This window comes from Ptychodera flava (assembly GCF_041260155.1).
Source record: "Ptychodera flava strain L36383 chromosome 3 unlocalized genomic scaffold, AS_Pfla_20210202 Scaffold_27__1_contigs__length_13241970_pilon, whole genome shotgun sequence".
Taxonomy (NCBI): Eukaryota; Metazoa; Hemichordata; class Enteropneusta; family Ptychoderidae; genus Ptychodera; species Ptychodera flava.
The window spans coordinates 7,349,941-7,372,070 of record NW_027248281.1 but is presented as its reverse complement, the minus strand read 5'-3'; the positions used below and the strand labels follow the sequence as shown (position 1 = coordinate 7,372,070).

Genomic DNA, 22,130 nt, shown 5'->3' with positions numbered 1-22,130 from the left:
CTGAATAGCTGCAATGTAGCCCATGGGCCCTGTTCAAGGTTTTTCTGTGTTGCCGTGTAGCACCGAGCACTAAATAAGGCAATGCCTCAGTCATGTGTCGATCAGAGAGTGTTACTGTCCTACGTTGATACATGCAAACACATTTAGAAAGGTAATTGGCTTAAAATCTGACTACTCACGATCGTTACTTGCATAATCATACATGTCGGAAGGCCATAGAGGTACACTGACTGATTTATAGTGTATAAAAGTTGGCATAAAAGTAATATACTCTCCCATTCTCGCAAAACTAATGTTTGAAAAGGCAGCAGCAGCAGCCAGGAGGTCACAGGTCAAACAGAACATCATGTATTCGAACTTTGACCTTACAACATCACGTGTTTTAAAACAAGACTTCTGATTGGCCAATTTTGCCAAGGTTGCCATTTTGAATTCCAGTGTTGGAATATGTGAGGCTGGATAATCATTCACTCCATTAAGCCACGGTTTTTGGGAGAAATCGTCTATTACTTCTCTCAGTCGACGATGAAGGGAACACAGAAGAGGTTTAGGAGAACAACTGTAATGATTGAAGGACGTTGCCTGCGTTAGACACTTAGAGTTTATGTAAGTTAAGCTTCGATCAGTGGATGTCCGTTATTTACAGTGTAATGGTCGGCCTTGGACATGTTGAATTTTCCAGCCTTTTCGTGACGTTTCAACTGAGAGTTTGCTACTTCGACACTTTCCACACCTTAGGGGACTATTTCAAACCAACCACTGTTCTTTGAGAAGTTGAGAACATATGGCAACAAGAAGTGATCTCTGTTCATATCGATTATGGATTGGTATGGTACTTATGGTAGCAACTCTACTGCATGCAGTGCATAGGAATAACATAGTATAAATCGGACATGATACAGTTTTATTCTCGTCTCAGGTGCCGATCATTCAATGTCTTAATGATGGAAGAAATGTTTTCGGACTTGATACAACTACTCTCTTTCCAAGTAGTGCGGGTGGTGGCATGGTTTGTACTGTGATTCATTTCTTTTGCAAGTTTTACTGTTCATCAGCTCTTACCATGAAGGACACCACAGACTCAGCTGATCCTTATTTTTTACTTACATTTGGTATACCAATGTGAGGTTATCGTATAATCTGTACTTTTTACGTCTGTGCATCATTAGTGAATGCACTACCCTCGCCTTATACACTCGATTTTAATAAAAGAGAAGATCACTCTTTTCAAAGATTGTAACAGATGTCAAAGGTGGCCGTTAACCCACCGTTTCTGACACATTGTAACCTGGGGTGTTTTTAAAACATGCAAATATACTCAATTTTAGGGAAAGTGAGAACTTTTGCCATCTCTGGCAGAAATAATATGTAAGGATAATTTGAATCAGCGTTAGCTTATCAGGTCCAAAAGGTATGGAAGATGAAAATATAGATTCGATGGCCAAAAGTATGCAATTATTGTCTTGCCCCACCTGTGAGATTTGAAACAAGTGTCGCAGTCACTCGGAACTGTTCTTCCAAGTACTTGGTGAAGAATGTGGTTGTACCGCTGACAATTGCAGACTCCACCGCGTTGCCGATAGCAACCATCATAAAAGCGATATTCACAAATAGACGACGTGTGGCACTTGGAAGTTGTATAGTAAGAATGACGACCGACGTGAGAATTGAGATAGAAAGTTGTCTATAATATATATATATATATATATATATATATATATATATATATATATACAAAAAAATATATATATATACATACATACATATATATATTATATACATACATACACTTGAGAATTGAGTTGTCTATATAATATATCTACACACACACACACAATATATATATATATATATATAAATATATATATATATATATATATATATATATATATATATATATATATATATATATCAGGGCTCGAAATTAACTTTTTTCCCTGGCAGTCCCATTGGGCTACCATTTTCTGAAGTTGGTAGCCCGGCGACAAGGTCTGGTACCCCATGCATGAATGAAGAGGGTTTTTTGTGAAGGATATTTGTATTTATATCTAGGTAATGAACGATTTATTTTGCATGATTCTATTCAGTAAGTGAATTTTCTTGTCATTTGACATCAATACCTGCAGATCATAGCCTTAGGAGAACGGTATAGCATGTGCAGTGGACAACGGTGACGCCTCAAAGTTTGACGACCTATTCACACACATACGCAGAGCTTATAGGCAAATTTTGATGTTCGCAATGACAACGACTTTTCACTCAGCATGTGTAAACATAACATGGCTAAAATAGATTGGCTATGAATTTCAGGATGACAACTTGGTACAGTCATGTTCCTAATACTTTCGTGGCAATTTTGACTATATTTCCCCAACATATCATGGGATGATCTCGTACACTTCGGAAAGCGAAGTGTGTGGATGGCCCGAAAGCTTTTTCTTTGCAGTTTGAATAATATTGTGTTTAATTGTGATTGATAAATTGTGATTAAATAAGTATGAAAATGAATTTTCATTGGCCATCATTTGCCGAGCCTGTTATCCAAGTACATCAGTTCAGATATAAATGATATTTTATTGAAAGTTTGTCGCAACAAAGTCGACATGTCCTTTCTGTGTCCAGCTGGGTTGACTGTATGAGCGTCGGTCATCTCAAAAGGATCAACGTCATGTCGCCCACTAAGTAATTTCATGTCCAAGGCTTTCTTCAAGTTGGTAGTCCGTGTGGGCTACCATTTCATTCGTTTTGGTAGCCCCAGGGAAAAGTTGGTGGTCTGTGGACGCGGGACTACCGCTAATTTCGAGCCATATATATATATATATATATATATATATATATGCATGCATATGTGAAAAGTTGTATTTCACTTCCTTAGTATTGATGTTCTTGATGACTGACCTTTTATCCGAGCAATTATTTCTCTCCCCATTTCTTCTTCAGACTTTTCTTCCTTGTTGTCTTTTCCCAGTTTCGCATCATTGGCTGTGGGCAGTCTCTTCGGCAGCAGGAGGAAGGGTATGGCAGAGAAAAGGGTCAAAATACCGTTGCTGAGGTATCCCATCCACCACGCGCCGACCCAGTGAGCGTCGTCGGAAGTAAGCTCCACCTCGCTGGCGTCCATGGTGTTGATGTCGACGTAATAACTGACGAAGAGGGAAGCAAATGGGAAACGGACGACAGGTCCCAGCGGGTACATCGCATACAGAATTCCTGTGTTAAGACAATTCACGATAATGTTTATGCGAAAATGTTTTCACGGAGCTTTGTTCAGTGTCTTTAAGTCTGCGTTTTGTACCCATCCATCACCGACAAAAGTTTATGTACCTGTCTCAACAACTTGACGTGTTATAAAACTAAAAAGTTCAGTGTTATAATGTTTTGAATGATATTTAATCGCCATGCAATACAGTTCCATCCACTTCCTTGCATTATCTCAGGGATTAGAAAATTCCACGTTAATCAGCTACAACACTTTTCATGGCCACGTTATACAGATCATGGATAGTAGGACAGTAGGACTAGCGTTGAATGAGTAATTGCACATGAAATGAGTTTATTCGTCAAACGCTGAAAATTTGCATCGTTATAATCGTGCCCTTGACACGAAAGACTGGTGTGGCGCTATCCGATCATAACAACAGGTCATTCTCTCAAATTTCAGCAAACATACACAATGTAATACTTCTGTTTAAGTTTTCGAGGAGGTTCATCTATGTTTGATAGTTTCTTTTCCTGATAATCTAGTCGGGTCGGAAGGTAGGGTTCCCATGCACCCCATGGATGTATTTTATAACCTACATTTTTGCAATCCTTAGGGTCTATATTTAATGAATTTTGATGTTCCCAAAATCAAATAGTGTCCCATGGGGTTCATTTGGCGCCATCTTGGCCGCCATCTTGGATTTCAACAATGGGGTAGGGGTCACGTATTTACCGCTCGACGGAAACAGAAACAATAAAATACTATAAACGTTACATTTTTAGAAAGCCAAGATCATGGCCTTTTCATTGATATATAACTTAATAGGGATAAATTAATATTCGAACGTCGATTAGACTTCATATCGGCCATTGACCGTAAATCGTAAAATTTGCTAAATTTCACACCCAATAATTAAGTTCCCGTTCCTCCAAACAATTTTTCATAAGGTATTTATATACTTTTTGGAAGAACTCAGTGCAATAAACAAGAAAAACAACATTAAAAGTATGTGTCTTGAGATTTAGTGGGTGCATGAGCTTGTTTTCTTATTACGCAGAATGCCATATATCCGTGTGTAACATAAGGGGTAGGGGTAATGTTTCCCTTTCTGTTTCGAATCATGAATGATGAAACCATATAAATGTTACATTTTTTGAAAGTGCTGCATCAGACCTTTCTAAAAATATATAGATTTACGGGGAAAAATTGTATATTTAAAAGTTACAAAGCTTAAACCTTTCGGTTTGTGTCGATTTTAAGTGATTTTTTAAGACCGAAATTACAACATATGGGGTAGGGGTAATGTTTCCCTTTCTGCCTCGAACCATGAATTATGAAACCATATAAATTTTATACTGTTTGAAAGCTCTGAAATAGGTTTTTCCAAACATGTATAGTTTATTGGGAAAAGTCCATATTTGAAAGTTACAAAGCTTATGCCTTTCAGTTTATGTCAATTTTAAGTGATTTTTTAAGAACGAAATTACAACATATTGGGGTAGGGGTAATGTTTCCCGTTCTGCCTCGAACCATGAATTATAAAACCATATAAATGTTATACTGTTTGAAAGCTCTGAAATAGGCTTTTCCAAACATGTATAGTTTTATTGGGAAAAGTCCATATTTGAAAGTTACAAAGCTTATGCCTTTCAGTTTGTGTCAATTTTAAGTGATTTTTTTAAACAAAATTATAATATAAGGGGTAGGGGTAATGTTTCCCATTCTGCCTTGAACCATGAATTATGAAACAACATAAATGTTACACTGTTTGCAAGCTCTGAAATAGGCCTTTCCAAACATGTATAGTTTTATTGGGAAAAGTCCATATTTGCAAGTTACAAAGCTTATGCCTTTCAGTTTGTGTCAATTTCAAGTGATTTTTTTAAACAAAATTATAATATAAGGGGTAGGGGTAATGTTTCCCGTTCTGCCTTGAACCATGAATTATGAAACCATATAAATGTTATACTGTTTGAAGGCTCTGAAATAGGCCTTTCCAAACATGTATAGTTTTATTGGGAAAAGTTTCATGTTTGAAAGTTACGAAGCTTAAGCCTTTCAGTTTGTCTCAATTTTAAGTGATTTTTTGAACAATATGCACAAAACGGTTAGTCCGTTGGCCAGGTATCGAAATCATCTCCTCTAAGGCATTTTACCCACTATGATTTTCTGTAAGGTAGTATTATCAGCTGCCATAATTTGCTTATTTTCCATTTAACTGATGGTGTGTGAGAGTGTAACGACTTGTTTGTGAAGGGCTGTCACGCCCTCAGTAGTAAAATAGGAATGGGTTAGGGGTAACATATTTACCGCTAGTCGGAAACAAAAACAAAAAAGTACCATAACAAACAATATATTCTTAGAAAGCTCAGATATAAGCTTTTTACTTTTTTGATAATTATTGGACTTTAGACGGCGCAAATATTCCGTATGTACATGGTAGTCCATAGCCGAATTATTCACATAATGAACGTTGATATGGCCTGTAACTTCGGTAAATTCATTCAAGCAAACTCTTATTTGATTAAGTTGATAGTTTTCCTTTCTTTTTTATTTCGAGTATTTGCCATGGCACGACTGAAACGAAACTGGAAAAGAAGGCTGTACGTATCTATATTAGTCCGAGGCTGAGCGTGATCTGAGAGCAAACAGATCCGCAGATAATGCGAACGATCGCAACAGTTACAAACAGACTCATTATGCAGAGTCATGCCCCAAAACGCCCAACCAAACTTGGCACTAATCATGATCCCAGTGCATTTCGAGCCGGGCTTTAAGGGAAGTGCTGTGGCCTTTGAAAGACCCTTTGGTTTGGTTTTGTACCGTAGTATAGAAAGAAAACCCGACCTATCGTCGTTGCTGTGAATGTTTGTGTTGTTTTTAGCCTCCTTTTTGCCTATTTGAAGAATCGTCCCTTTGCAGCCTTCCATCCTGCGTTCTGTGTAGCGAGTGTCTTCGATCGCTCTCTTAAGTTTGTGATGTACAACTGTCTTGAGTCCCGGTGCTTTATTGGGTGTAAAGGTAAATAGTTAGATATCAGGGTGATAAATTGGTTGCCGCAGTGTCTTTCCAGGTGTTGCCAGTTTTGAAGGAATTCAACACTCGGTATTTTGGCCTGGTAAGTATTCTTTAGGGTGTACCTGTAGGCTACCTGGTACTGAATAGGGGCCACTTAGGTTTCAACACATTCGATACTCTTGGCTTTCGCTTATACCCCGTTGTATGAGTAACTGGGATCGGAAATGGGACAGGCTTAATTAATATCCATCTTTGCTAATATTAATTCTCGTTTGGCTTACAATTGGCCACCGCTACTTGTTTCGGTGAAAATTTGACTTTCAATTGGACAAAACATTGAGTATGACTTTCTTCTATCTGTTATTTAGGCCTATGAAAAATATGAAAATTGCATACATGTTGTTGTCAAATATCTCAAATCTTAGATTGTAAGAGATAGGCTTAGGCTTCCCTGTAATCATACAAATGAGTTAAATGGGAATTTATTGGAGTAGATTACAGTAATCGAAGAGAATGGTTGACACTATGGAAAGACTTATCTCGGACTGCGGGGACCTAACTATAAAAGAACAGAACAGAATACTTGCCGGATGTATTGACTGTTCATGTATAGTACAGGCAGTACTGTACAACATGGAATGTAAAACATACAAATCAAAGAAGTGGCAAATTTTCTCAACTTTTCACAAAGTTTATATTCCATCATTACTAACAGGATTAGGATTTTCCAAATCTATAAAAAAGCTATTACTTGATTACACCTTGATTCAGCATGACTAATATTTTGTATTTGCCACGCAACCAGCCATGCCCGTCCCTGGGATCGCGAACTGTGCCTTTAACGAAGCTTTTGAACGCTTTTTGTGAATTGTGTAAGAATGTCCTTTCTGTGGAGTATAATGTGTGAAGCCGTTGTCTAGCTCACTTGACTCTGATGATTATGTTGACTTATTTTTTCTCAGCTTCTGGTGGCTGATCTTGCTCGAAAGTTAGATCAATCTAGTCTCTCTGATTCGATCATGCGGGTGGGAATGGTATCTTCAAGCATTGACCCTAAAACGTCCGTTTGTAGGGTTTTTGCTTCAAAGACGTCAGGGTCTAACATTGGTTAAAAGCATCCATGATAAGAAACTAATGATAGATTCACTCACAAGGCATTTTAAGGTGTCAATGGGAATATAAGTCTTTTTAGTCATTTTCTGAGGTAGGTCTTACCTTCTTATTGCTTGGTGTAGAGAGTGTTTGTTCGCCTTCTGTTTACTATTTAGTTGCGTAATTTGAATGCGTTCTGTGACATTTGGCTTTTCGGGTTTTAGTTCCAGAATTATTTTGCTATTGAATTTTAGTACCCAGTCGAAAATGTAATCCTCATTGGGAGTATATAGTGTTCTGCGTTGTAAAATAATTTCGAAAAATTGGTTATGATCTCTTGTTTTCTGGTAAGGAAGGTAAAGTGTTGTCGATCCATCTTATCTTAGTATGTAGAAGCTATATTGTGGATTAATGGTGATTGGTTTTGAGCGATAAAAGATTCTCTCGTGTTCCCGTGTGGTATTAAAAGTAACACTATTAATACTGAGCTCTGATTTGCCCAGACGGTCACGTGACTGTGCATATGTTTACGATATACTGTAAAGTTGGCCATTCCTATCTCCAAAGTGGGTTACTTTCACATTGTTTTTATTTTCATCACAAGTTTCAATATACTGATATAATATAGCGATAAACAACCCCTATAAGTTGGGTACACCACTCGAGCTCGGTTTTGACCATTTCACTCCTTATACACACGACTGAAGTTCCTGCGTATACGTTGTTTACCGGTCGAAACCGTGTGATATCCTTTCAAAGTGGTGCTTTATTGCTTATATATCTCTCGCGATACAATTAAAGAAAAGGGATTGATTGTTGCTGCTGTCATATCAACTTAGCATGACGACTATGACATCCAATTTAGTGTTTGTGGGTTTGGAATATATAATTTTTGACATATTATAGCTGTTAACTTTCTTTCCCTAATTTGAGTTATTGAAATGAGCAAAACGTCTTTTATTAACCACCATTTTAACTTTTTAGTGCTATTTAATGCCTATAGAGTATTTTTCTATGTTCCTTTTAACAAGTAAATGTCAGTAAAGTAACACAAACTTTTGAGTTTAGGCATTGTCACTGCATAATGTTTGAGTAAACCCCATCAAGCCATATCTTGTTGGAAAAACATCTTCGTTAGTGTTTCAGAGATATAATATTTATGTGACTTCCTTATTCGCTGCGTTTGGTAGGAGAGGAAACATTACCCATACCCCTATCTCTTAAATGTATATTATAGAGGGATGTACGGCATACCATATATTAGGCAAACAATCGACGCACCCCATAAGTCTCATGAAGATACACTCTTTTAATGTTTTTACTTCTCTATTGCATTAAGTTCTTTCAAATGATATATAAATACCTTGTAAAAATTATTTGGAGGAACATGAACTTAATGTCCGATATAAAATCTAATCGATGTTTGAATATCGACTTATCCCCATTTAGTTGTATACCAATTGTAAGGGGATTGTCTTGGCTTTCTAAGAATGTATTGTTTATGGTACTTTTTTGTTTTTGTTTTCGACTAGCGGTAAATATGTTACCCCTAACCCATTCCTATTTTACCACTGAGGGCGTGACAGCCATTCACAAACAAGTCGTTACACTCTCACACACCATCAGTTAAGTGGAAAATAAGCAAATTATGACAGCTGATAATACTACCTAACAGAAAATCATAGTGGGTAAAATGCCTTAGAGGAGATGATTTCGATACCTGGCCAACGGACTAACTGTTTTGTGCATATTGTTCAAAAAATCACTTAAAATTGAGACAAACCGAAAGGCTTAAGCTTTGTAACTTTCAAACATGCAACTTTTCCCAATAAAACTATACATGTTTGGAAAGGCCTATTTCAGAGCCTTCAAACAGTATAACATTTATATGGTTTCATAATTCATGGTTCAAGGCAGAACGGGAAACATTACCCCTACCCCTTATATTATAATTTTGTTTAAAAAATCACTTAAAATTGACACAAACTGATAGGCATAAGCTTTGTAACTTTAAATATGGACTTTTCCCAATAAAACTATACATGTTTGGAAAGGCCTATTTCAGAGCTTTCAAACAGTATAACATTTATATGGTTTCATAATTCATGGTTCGAGGCAGAACGGGAAACATTACCCCTACCCCTTATATTATAATTTTGTTTAAAAAAATCACTTAAAATTGACACAAACTGAAAGGCATAAGCTTTGTAACTTTCAAATATGGACTTTTCCCAATAAAACTATACATGTTTGGAAAAGCCTATTTCAGAGCTTTCAAACAGTATAACATTTGTATGGTTTCATAATTCATGGTTCGAGGCAGAACGGGAAACATTACCCCACCCCTTATATTATAATTTTGTTTAAAAAAATCACTTAAAATTTACACAAACTGAAAGGCATAAGCTTTGTTACTTTCAAATATGGACTTTTCCCAATAAAACTATACATGTTTGGAAAAACCTATTTCAGAACTTTCAAACAGTATAACATTTATATGGTTTTATAATTCATGGTTCGAGGCAGAACGAGAAACATTACCCCTACCGAATATGTTGTAATTTCGGTCTTAAAAAATCACTTAAAATCGACACAAACCGAAAGGTTTAAGCTCTTTAACCTTTAAATATACAATTTTTCCCCGTAAATCTATATATTTTTAGAAAGGTCTGATGCAGCACTTTCAAAAAATGTAACATTTATATGGTTTTATCATTCATGATTCGAAACAGAAAGGGAAACATTACCCCTACCCCTTATGTTACACACGGATATATGGCATTCTGCGTAATAAGAAAACAAGCTCATGCGACCATAAAATCTCAAGACACATACTTTTAATGTTGTTTTTCTAGTTTATTGCACTGAGTTCCTCCAAAAAATATATACATACCTTATGAAAAATTGTTTGGAGGAACGGGAACTTAATTATTAGGTGTGAAATTTAGCAAATTTTACGATTTACGGTCAATGGCCGATATAAAGTCTAATCGATGTTCGAACATTAATTTATCCCTATTAAGTTATATATCAATGAAAAAGCCATGATCTTGGCTTTCTAAAAATGTAACGTTTATAGTATTTTATTGTTTCTGTTTCCGTCGAGCGGTAAATACGTGACCCCTACCCCATTGTTGAAATCCAAGATGGCGGCCAAGATGGCGGCAAAGATGGCGCCAAATGAACTCCATGGGACACTATTTGATTTTGGGAACATCAAAATTTATTAAATATAGACCCTAAGGATTGCCAAAATGTAGGTTAAAAAATACATCCATGGGGTGCATGGGAACCCTACCTTCCGACTAGACTAATCCATAACTTCACTAAAAACAAAAACAGAACCATTTCGCTTGGCAATTCCCTCTTGGCTTTCAATTACTTTTAGTTCCTTACTGTCACATCAACACAGAGGGCGCGCAGGGAGTGATATGAAGTTGCCCAAGTTTGCCTATGGAAGTTAACTCCATTGTGTTTGGATACCTTGCACAGTATCTGAAGCTTTTTTCGTTTGAAAGAAAACGAAAATAAAACAAACACGGTAATCAATTTGAGGCGTCATCAGTCTTACAACTGTTGGAGAAAACTTTTGTTTTCACATTTTAAATTCATAACAAGGTTTTTAAGGAGTACTTTGGCTTCAGTCATTTAGTTATTACTATATTCGAGAAATTATTAACGGGGATAGTTACATACCGAAATAGATAGGCGCCTTCTTTCGCACCAGATGGTCGTCTAGGTAGGCTGTCCCAAGGGTCAGAATTGGTGAAAATCCTGCACCAATTATAGCGTGTCTAACCAGTAAGATAATGGTGGTGTCTCGCTTTAGGGAACTCAGGCTACCCCCGTCTGCCGTATCACAGTCAGGTTCAGTAGATGCGCTGCCATTGGTTCGTAGCACGCAGAGGCCGTCCGCATCGGAGACATTCCCGGACGTATCACCAGCCTGGCCGTAGTCATACGGGACGTATATGAAGTGTACGTTCGCAATGAGCAGAGTGCCAAAGGCTGCGAAGATGATACCAAACCCGATCCATCGCGGTCTATGGTTATTTTTGCCTCCGCCGAAGTATGTGACGAAGACCACAGCGACCATGGTAGCGATGTCAAACATGGTCGCATTAAGACCGATTATGTAGCTCAGGAGGCCGTACCGTATCTGAATGCTGGTAACACCGGTAGCAAACACTCCCCAGCCGAAGGTGTACAGAAATGCGGCCACTCTAAGGGAAACGAAAGCGAAGTTCACATTAGCAAAGCACTGAAGATACTGAGGTTTGAACTTCCAAAATCCACATTTCTGATCATCGTGAAGCGTCGGCTCATCGGGATCAAACTGACGTTTGTCATTGCTGGACACATGGAGGTAGGAGGTAGAAGAATGATCTCTTCCTACCTCTATGCTGGACATCACTTCATCAGCGTTGACGGCGTACTCTTCGCCTTCTTCCTTTGGGGTCTTTTCCGATGCCATTGTCCTGAGAGAGAGAGAGAGAGAGAGAGAGAGAGAGAGAGAGAGAGAGAGAGTGAGTTGCCGAGAAACGTATTTTAAGTCGTAAATAAAAGTCCCAAAGACCTTATATAAATTGGTGCATAGACTTCTTGTCTTTGGACAACAATGATCAACCTTTCGTCTTGCAACTCAAAATACGTGGCAGCACATTATTCAGACCGTGAAGACATATTGTAAATATGCGTCAACTCTAGGCTCTTAAAATATGTTGTTATATCGAGCAACTCCTCTCTCTTCCTCCTCTCTCCCTCTCTCTCTCTCTCTCTCTCTCTCTCTCTCTCTCTCTCGGGCGACAACATATAAAATGATTGAAATATAGAATTGATGTTGGTTTTATCAGCAAGTTTAAGCACAATCATCTACTTTTCTTTTTTGCAGTTCACTTGTTTTTACCTTTTTTTGTAATATAGGGCACACAGCACTTTTGGTAATTGAAGAATTTAAAAACCTATCCTCAAAAATTAGTTCGAATGTTGTTATTTGTAGAAACACCCACACACAGGTACGTGTGTCTACATGTAAATATGTGCGGGTGTATGAATGAACATAACAGGCATACAGGCATATACACATTTGATGCCTGTTGCAATTTAATTTGTACACATTTGAAATCATGGCTACGTTCATACATACGTGTACATCTATCCGTGTTGTATTTACAGGTATATGTGCATACTCAACCCATTTTATTTCACAGTACACCTTTAAATCGTCTTTGAATGTGTAAACTAGTTATTTTACATTTGGCGCCCAATATCGCGGGGGCAGTCGAAATTCACGAAGTATAAAATACAGCATAAGAAATTTGTAAAATATAGGGTGTTCAAGTATAGTGTTAGAATAGTCAGAATCGGTATCCGTTATTGGTAAGCCCAATTACCATGCCAGAAATGCTGAATATGAGTGCCATATGAAATGCTGTGCTGTGCCCCATTTATGAGGATATCCATCTTAGACACGAAGAAATCGTCAAGGACTGTCGCAACTGTCATAGTGATTCTAGGCGTGGCATTACTTTGGCTCACCAATGTGACAAAACAGCCTTTTAAACAACGTCCAAGCGGAATTACAGGACCATGTCGCATTGTAGGTAAACATTTCTTGGCAAAATATCAAAGGTACATCGCCCATCGCCCGCTGACGTTTTGCCTCCATCCTAGTCCTAATGCAGTGCTATTTTTGAATGACCTAGGATCATAACTAAGGTGGCAGAAATGGATAGATTTAGACTTGCTTGACAGTAACCCCCTTTACGAGCTGCTCAGGCTACAACAAGATTGTTCTGTTTACAGCTATTTTTCTTTCTCGTGCCATGTTCTCGGTGCTTGTGACCAATACTTTGATTTTACAATTTCGGTAAATCTGTACATTGTGTCTTCTTTATGTAATAAGTTCAGGTAAGTACTTGTTTACGGTTTTGTGGACAAAGCTTTCTTCTAAAGAACTGTTCACATTACCGGGTTGTAGTGTGGCCTCTCTTGACCATTATTGTTTGCTGAGGTCTCACTTCAATGCAATACAGGCGACAGGCCGCTCGTGCGAATCGGCGATAGTGCGGCGGTACACTGGAAAAAGAATCAGCGACGCTATCGTAGAAATGTTACTTGTCGGCAGTTTTTGGCGCAGAGTCGTGACACATTTTGATCTTTACCATTAATTGGGACTCTTTGTATGACATTTCCTGGCGCGGCCATGTTAATAGCATGAGAGAAAATGCCGAGAGAGTTTGACCGGTTGACCTCGCTGTTAATTTTATGCAGGAAATTACAATAACAATGCTTGGTCGAATGACGCAGTGCCTTGAGGGTGGGATCACCAGTGGTATATGGGGAGGAGTACCTTCCCGGTGGTGATAAGTGGTGCAGATTACCGTCGCCTAGGTGACTGGCGTATACGCGTGCCAAAAGACACCTATGGTTGATTTCCTGTTGACCAGTCGGATGGCAGAGTTGCAAATACCTGGACTGAACCATTTGGTTTTTTGTGGGTGTCGGTGGTACTTTGACAATATAAGTAAAAATGCACATATATTGAGTTTATTGTCTTGTTTATGAGCGGCCAGTATTTCCAACAGCATAAATTATGTGCATTTGCCAATGAAGGAATAAATAATTTTCGAATAAAACATCGCGAATGTAACTACATTCCTTAAGCTCGACGTACACTTAAGTGCCCCAAAGAACCATGAAATCGCCCGACTTTCGATTGAAGAGATGAGTTTTGCCAAACCGCGTATACAGAAAAAGTGGCAGATGACTTTATTTTTAGAATCATAGACAGTATAGCGAGATGTAAAAAATGTGAAACAGGCTCCCCACCTAACTATCCTAAATGTTTTTGTGTCGAGTTTGTGTTTGATTCGTTTCGAAAATGTTTTCCTACATTCTTATCCGATTGTTTGTGTTAATGAAATGTTTGTTTCGCTTTGGATATTTGTAGAGAAGTTTGGATTAGTGTGTACGGTAATGTTTTGTTTGTGTGGGGAAAGCTTATGGCGAGACGCAGCCGGACCTATGTTGTTACAAAAGTTGATAGAGTCGCCCTTTGACGCTTGCGTTTCGAAACCCGAGTGTGGTTTCTCATCAGTCGCAGTGTAGATTCTTTCCTTAGTTTGTGTTTGTGAAAATTTATTTTAATGCATTTTAGTGGTCTTGCTTTCCGATTAGCGAGGCAAGTATATTAATTTTGGTCACGTTGTGAGTCCGTTTGGTGGTTCGGTTTGGTGGTTCGGTTGTTTGTTCTATATTTCTTTACTTCGGTAAATTTGTTTTGACTGGTGTGTCTTTAGATTTTTGCGGAGGTTTGTGAATTTTTAGGCAATAAGTACCACTGCGGGGTACGGATTTTATGTTTATTGGATCAAGATACTTACAAGTATCCTGGTTGATGTGCTTGTTCTCGTACATTTTAATTAATAGTTCATTTACTTTGTTTACTGTTTGTTCTGGCTTGTTGTGTATAATACTGAGTGTTACGTAATTGCCTTTCGCATTCGAGTACGTAATCGTTTGTGTTGACAATAACGAAAAACCGACCCTTGTCGAAGGGTTATTTTCCCAAAATTTGTCCAATGTTTGCAAGCTGGTTTATCGCGATTCTTTTGGCACGCGACATGTTTTGTTTCCTTGTTTGAAAGGGTATCTCTAGAAGTGCGAGTTTAGCAGCTTCAGATAGCTTTCAAGTTTTTGTTTTTTTGTTGTTCGTGGAGTCCATTTGACTTTTCTTTGAATTGGTGTTGTTGCGATTGTTTGTGTCTCACGATGTAGCGTAGTCACATTATACGACTTTATTTGTTGAAATCCTGAGGTGGTTTTATTCTGTTTGGTTTTGTTGGTGTCCGAATGAATTTTAAGGCTTTTGCCTAGTACTATTTTTCGGAGTTTCATAGTTTGAGCGATGATAGGTTGTTGTTGAATTTCATGTTGTTGTCGGCTTTTCTTTGGAAATAGCTGATTTATTTCCACGGCCATGTTTTCTGTTACGTTACTGTGATTGTTTATTTTGTATTTAATGTTGTGTTTCAGTTGTTTGTTATGTGTACGATTTTTGTTATTTCTTTTAAGTGTTTGTGTGTTCTATGTCATCTTATCGTATTTTTTGGTAGTTTCCTTTTTGGAGTATTTGGTGGCCCTGAAAAGGGCCGCTTGGTATGGGTTTTTGTTAGCGCTTAGCGCGTTTGTTTTGGCGATAAGCCTAGCTTTTTATGCTTCTTTTCGCCGATTCGATGTGCTTGGTGAGTAGGTGTTTGCCGCCTGCTTGTCACTGTGTGTGCTTACATGGACAGTCTGCATAGCCCTTGAATGTGGTCTCGATTTTGATCAAACTTACAATTTAGGAGTATATATCAAAACTGATAAATGATTTATGTGATTACTGTAGCTATAGATAGGCTACATTCAGGACGGGCAGTAATTAGTAGGCAAAACAGGTGGTTTTCACCTTGGGCAGAACTCGGTGCAATGATACTGAACATTAATAGTAAGCCTGTCACCTTGAAGGTAATGCTGTAGGTGAAACAAGGAAACACGATGGTACAAACAACACCACAAGTGAAACGTACACACAGAAATACACGCGTTCCTACGTTGTGCCCACCCGGGCCACGCGATTAAAATATGACTGATACTGCTGGATAGTGTTAATTGGGTCGGTAAACAGTCAATTAATAGCTTAATTGACTACCTGGGTGATTGGCAGGTCGTGTCCAACGACGCATATGCAAAGCAGGCCAAAAAGACAAAAGCCCCCAAAGTTATTGACAGCTGGCCAGGGGTCACCATGAATACGTAATGAAGCTTCACTACGCAGAAACTGCGTAGTCAAGCCCTTCTTAACCGGTCAAACTCTCTCGGCATTTTCCGGCATGGTGACAGCGTATCTCAAACGAAGGGCACCTGGCGTCTGGTTTAGCTAAGGGAGCCTCCAGTAATTACAGGGGGTGGGCCGGGGGCATTGGCGGAGAGTCACTTTTTAGAAAACCGTCCAAAGGTAGGGTCACTTTTTATAAATCTATCTTGTGGGGAGGGTAACTTTTAACAGAAGATGATTTTACGGCCAAACCTTTGAATGCCCATTTGATATTTCCTGAACGGGAAACTGCCAACGAAATACATTGATTCGTACACATACACATTGTCGATAAGCTTCACAAGCAAAGAAGATACAGTGCTATCTTACATTAAACACCTCGAACAGATAAAACTGCTGAAAGACAAAAGACGGAAACGTATGGGACAGATGGCTAAGTGTATATCAACTATCAAACGTCTATAAATGCACAGATATTGTTAGTTTTATGTTGTATGTTCGGTGAAATTCAATTTCTTGCACGCAAATCCATTTGTAACAGCCCTAGTCTAATCACATACGTTAATATCAATAATCAACCATACATAACTACACAAATTTATCTGTTTTTGTATTGAATAAAAATATTCATAGTTTACTCATAGCAAATCAACTTTTTCGTTCAAATTCCGATATGCATTTTCTTGCGTATACATCCATTTGTAACCACCCTAGTCTAATCAAATACCTCAATATCAATAATCAAGCATGCATAAATACATAAATGTACCTGTTTTTGTATTGGAAAAAAATATTCATAGTTTCCTCATAGACAACTATGTAAAATAAATCAACCTTTTCAATGAAATCCAAAAATCTAATTTCTTGTACACACATTCACGTTATATTTACATTCCAGCTTTTGGCCATATAAATTTTGACGTGGGCACTATACGGTCTAGGCCCTGAGAACCGTATAGTGCCCACGTCTATGAATATTTAGCTTGAACGAGGGCGATAAAACTACAAAGCCTGTTTCGGATAAGGCTGGCAGGAACGCAAACAAATTATCTCGACTTTATCCCTAATTCTACACTTGGCTCTTCTAAGTATTTCTCTGAACTCCCACCTGACAAGTCCACAACAACTAGATTTTCGGTAGTTTCACCTAATGATGGTCCATTGTGTCATTTGAGTCGAACGGATACTAGCAAACCATCAAAAGTGCATGTTATGTTGTAAAATATGTAAGTCACCATGTTTATGGTCGCAAATGAAAATAAATGCGTTGAGACACACGATAATTTTGAGTATTTAACAACCCCTCTAAAGTCCCTTAAAACTACGGCTATACGTGAACGCGCTCGCTGTCATCCGCTCTGAGCTGACAGTAGCATCGTGGCATTACTCGTCAGCGACGACTGTTATGGTTGCGATCATGTCGATCGGTACGACATGTGTCAATGGTCCTGTTAATGATCAGGCTACTTGAATGACTATAAAACTGATGTTTTCTCCGTTATTATGGACAAGTGTCCTGCATACACAGGGGCAGAACATTCCGGTCAATGGGATAAACACTCAAACAAAAATTGACGTACTTCGCCTGTTTGTAAGCGCAAGCGTTCCCGGACAAAAAGATTTGCTCCGCCCGTACACCGGCCGCGGCAACTCTCTCCCAACCCTATACGTAGCATGCGGTTATAAACGGGTTTTTCTTTTTTTATCTAATGTAGGTATAATATATCCATGTAAGATATTGATGTGGTCCAATTATGATATATTGTAGTCTAATTTTGATATGCTGACTTATTAATTATGTTAACAGACACACAAAAAAAATGCTCACATACCCCTCACATGTCGGCTAACCCGTGTAACGCCGGGAACACACGGAGGCTGTACCCAACTCATTGCTAACATTGCCGGCGAACTTCAAGTACGTCGCGATTGACAGTGGCACAGCTTTAGCAGTGCCCATCAGGCTCATTCTGCCTCTTCAGGCGAGGGAAACTATCCACAACCCTACTAAAAGCATTTTTCCTAGTTTGTGGCTCATTTGATGTTACGGTATTTTTGCTGCTTGCACAGAAAAGTCTAATCGATAAAAGAGAATGCCAAAAAATGCTAATAGATTTTCCTCCAATAGGCCTAAACCCAAGACGGTCACAGTAGTACAATATTATAAACTAGTCTTGTTTATATGCGGAGCAGCGTATATACTAATGTTTTTGATTTCATCTGTCCGTTCAAGTGACGAAGTTTCTCTTACATGTAAAACTAAACGAACAAGACTCAAATTCTATGATGATCATTCTTTCTTGTATGTCGCTGTAGCAGCAGCCATTCCTCTCGTACGTGCGAAGGAAAAAACAAGAATGACTCTTTTGTCGTTGCACGACTCAGGGTTTTTCCGTTGCAACCCCTATTCGCCTGGGGGAAAACAAAGAGAGCTACGACTTCACGTATGAAGGCGTCTGCTTCCTTGTGGAATAGATTTTCTAGACATATTCGTTCAGTATCAAGTAGTGAAGTTTTCAAATCTTGACTAAAGACCTGCTTCTTTGAGAAAGAAAACTTATGGTCATGCGACACGGGTAAACCGCTAGTGAAATTTTCCGATGGACACTAATTGATTAAACTATCTGCTTAGCTAAGAAATCTTAGGTGCTCAACTCAAGTCTGAAGTTGTACAAAAAGTGGCGTCCAGGACCCGATAAACAAGAGGTTTTACTTACAGTGGGGGTGTCCTTGATAAATTGAACAGCGTTTTTGTCCAATCACTGGCCATGCTTGGTTCAGGCGTCAAATTTAAAATTAATTATATTCAGTGCGTACATATTGACTCACACGCTTACTAACTCATTAAGTTGGCATTAGCTCTCGCAGAAATTCGTATGGCAAAAAGCTGTCATGTACCACTTCAAGCAAAGTACATTGATGTATATTTAAGCAATAAATGACACCCAGCGATGGTATACCACGAGATTTTGACCAGTTCACGACATATATGCACCAGCGATAACGAGTGCGTATATGAAGTGAACTGGTCAAAATCGAGTGGTATACCTTCGCTGGGTGTGATTTATTGCTATTATATCATAACAGTATATTGAAATTCTGGCGTGGAACGTCAAAAACGGATTGGGCTCTTGCCGAGAGCTCGCGCGTGTTCCAGGTGTGGTATATCGCCAAAATAAAATACCATGGTTCTTTTCGCGTCTCGGCCAGATCGCTGCATTTGCGCCATCAATATACTGGTATGATATAATATTAAACATATATAAATATGCAGATAGAGCTTGTTGTGTATAGGAAAATGGTCAATAGTTTGCCTGATAGACTCCCATATATTGATAGTTTTGGGTGAAGCACTATATCAGCCACATATTGCAGACTTATAATTGCAGAAAATATTGTGACCCTCCTGCAAATGCATGATCCTTCAAAAATGCTTGTGTGATAAATTGCAACCCTCCCTCCCAAAAGTCGTCCTTCCTTGTAATTTCTGTCCGTAACGTAGATAACAATTAAACTATTTGTTATGATAATGAACTCATACTGTTTCAGTTATTCCTGGGGAGAATAAAGCAGTGATTGGGGGAGGATCAACTTTTAGAATGCCGGAAAAGGGGGAGAGTGGGAGGGTAACTTTTTACAGTACAGGTGCGCATTGAATTCCCCCACCACCTGTAATTAATGGAGGCTCCCTAAGACCGTGCTCTATACATGTTGGCACCCCACTCGTCAGTGAGAATTTAATAGAAAAAATATCTTACCCGACTTGTGTAAGAAGTCGCCCGGATATGTCAGATTGCTCTGCGACCGAAATGTGTTCGTCTTTTTCTCAGTCCGTGGCTTTTCAGAGTTTCAAAAGCAAATGTTTAATACAGGTCGCAACAGTGTCCTATTGCCCCTTAGCCTACACTTTCACAAAACTCCCTTCTTAAGGGGTCCGTCGGTTAGAATTAGAGGGAGGGGTCGTCCTATCTGCGGCTGCAGGACGTTGTTGTTTAAAAGGGCCAGTAATGCTAACTTTTTGATACTTTTTTCATCACTTTTGTTTTGAATGTGAACCATAATTACTTGTTCTACTCCCCAAAGCATGTTGATATATTCATCCTGGCAACTCAGCCCGTACATGTGTAAACTGCTCTATTATTGTTGAATAGCGACTTCAAATGTAAACAATAACAATAGATTTTGCACATATGGACGCTAAGTTGACGAGCTAGACGGTGGGTGTTTCAACATTCTTTGGGGAGTAGAATAAGAAGTTGCAATTGATATATATAATAACAAAATGAAAAAAATCATCAAAAGTTAGCATTACTGGCCTTTTAAAGTATGATAACAAGGTGAATTGGGCAAACATGTCATATGATGACCAATTTAAATTTTCGAAAATGTTTTTATCAGCTGCAAAACAACACACTCTGGCACCTTAAGAGGTTCTCTATACCACAGTCTGTTGACAGCAAGTCACCTGGCAAACGTGAAAATCCGAGACGACCCGAGACGAACCTGTAACATCAAGACCCTTCATGTTATATGATTGGAAAACAGCTCTTTGCACCCTCACGGTCCGACACTCATTTTCGTGAAAGGAATTGATGCAAGTTTTCCACGAAGTATCGATAAAGGCGAATCATGAGCGAAATTTAGCTGAAGTAGCGTAAGCCATCCTTTTCTAATGTTGCACTCAGTCTTTCGCATGCCTGGTTTCACCATCAATTGTATGAATGAGCACGTGCGTTCCAAAGGTAACTCTCGGTCATTTCATCCGTCACTTGTATACGAGCTGTACAAAGTTTGCCGATTAGCACCAAAAATGATAAAAATGGTGGGTATGTTGGAGTGATAGTAGTTGCGGTCGTTTCCAACAAATGTATGTGTACTATTTTAATGAAAATTGACTACACAAAACTGTGCTTTGCAGTGTTGTGTGTGTTTTTTTACATTCCGCGCCGCCATACAAATGGGAAGAACAGTCTTAAAAACACTAGGCTAGCACGTACAGCACTCTACTGGAACAATCCCATGTTACATAAATCGTTACTTTTGACGTATCACTTTCCCATTTATTTTATCCATATTTACGTAAAATTACCCATGAATATAATATCCAGACTGTTGATCTTGTGACGCCCACAAGGAAATATAAATGGAAGTGAGTGCTACTTGAATCTCTTAGACTCGTAATTTGTCATTTAATTTTTCTCTAGCCCTTCATACCGGGCTACGTGTTCCCGTCGTTATACGGCCTCCCACCACAGCCCTGCTGACTCTCATAGGAAAATCCAGCGGATACGGTCCCGATTGGGACCGCACACGAAAAACTACCTTTTCTAACTATTTCGGCCGAAATCAACTCAAATCTGCTCTATGCCTACCCGAATAACTCAAACTGCAAAACAATTTGCTCTCGTGACGTCCCAAACTGTTAGTTTACCTGCGATATACGACTAAGGGTCCAGTGGCCGGTCATATCTTGCTAATGGCCGGCCGGCTAATTTTTCTCCAGACGGTTCTGTGCCGTGTCTAGTCAAGTATTGGACTTTATAATACACATGTTGACTTAGTGGGCCAAGATGTCTCCGGCTCTTCTTGGTCATCATATTATTCGGCCAAAATTAAGATTTCGTGGATTGCAAAATTCTATAGAGTTCGATTCCGCAGCAAAATGACCATGTATTTGAAGTGGAGACATTGCAAAGCCCGTTTGAAAATTCCCAAAGCGACGGGACCGCGGCTTGGAAAGATCGCCGGTCTTTCCAAAGCTATTTGCGTCGGTCAAACCATGAGTTACGACTGACACTCTGCTATCACTAAGATGAATGAACTTCAGATAATCTAAGCGATAAGATTGTGGTTCGTTTACCACAATGCACAAACAATTGAACATTCAGAGTTTTAAAGTGACAGTAGAAGAATTTGTAATTATAGACAATCATAGTAATTATAGATATTCTTGTGGTATATCACGATGGGTCGAAACAGTTTCGTTCGAAACAAATT

The 22,130-nt window shown here is 38.7% G+C and overlaps 1 protein-coding gene across 1 annotated transcript; it reads right to left on the bottom strand.

The window, feature by feature from the left end:
• Positions 1-2,863: 2,863 nt before the first annotated feature.
• Positions 2,864-11,786, bottom strand: LOC139126210 (solute carrier organic anion transporter family member 3A1-like). Its single transcript, XM_070692258.1, has 2 exons — positions 11,009-11,786; positions 2,864-3,210 (listed from the first exon to the last, which is right to left on the bottom strand). Exons 1-2 carry the CDS (start codon positions 11,784-11,786, stop codon positions 2,864-2,866), a joined length of 1,125 nt encoding a protein of 374 aa, XP_070548359.1.
• Between the last annotated feature and the right edge of the window lie 10,344 nt (positions 11,787-22,130).

Coding starts and splice junctions, on each gene's coding strand:
- LOC139126210 (XM_070692258.1), bottom strand. CDS start 11,786: ATGGCATCGGAAAAGACCCCAAAGGAAGAAGGCGAAGAGTACGCCGTC. Junction 3,211..11,008: donor GAAGGCGCCTATCTATTTCG/GTATGTAACTAT, acceptor GTCTTAACACAG/GAATTCTGTATGCGATGTAC.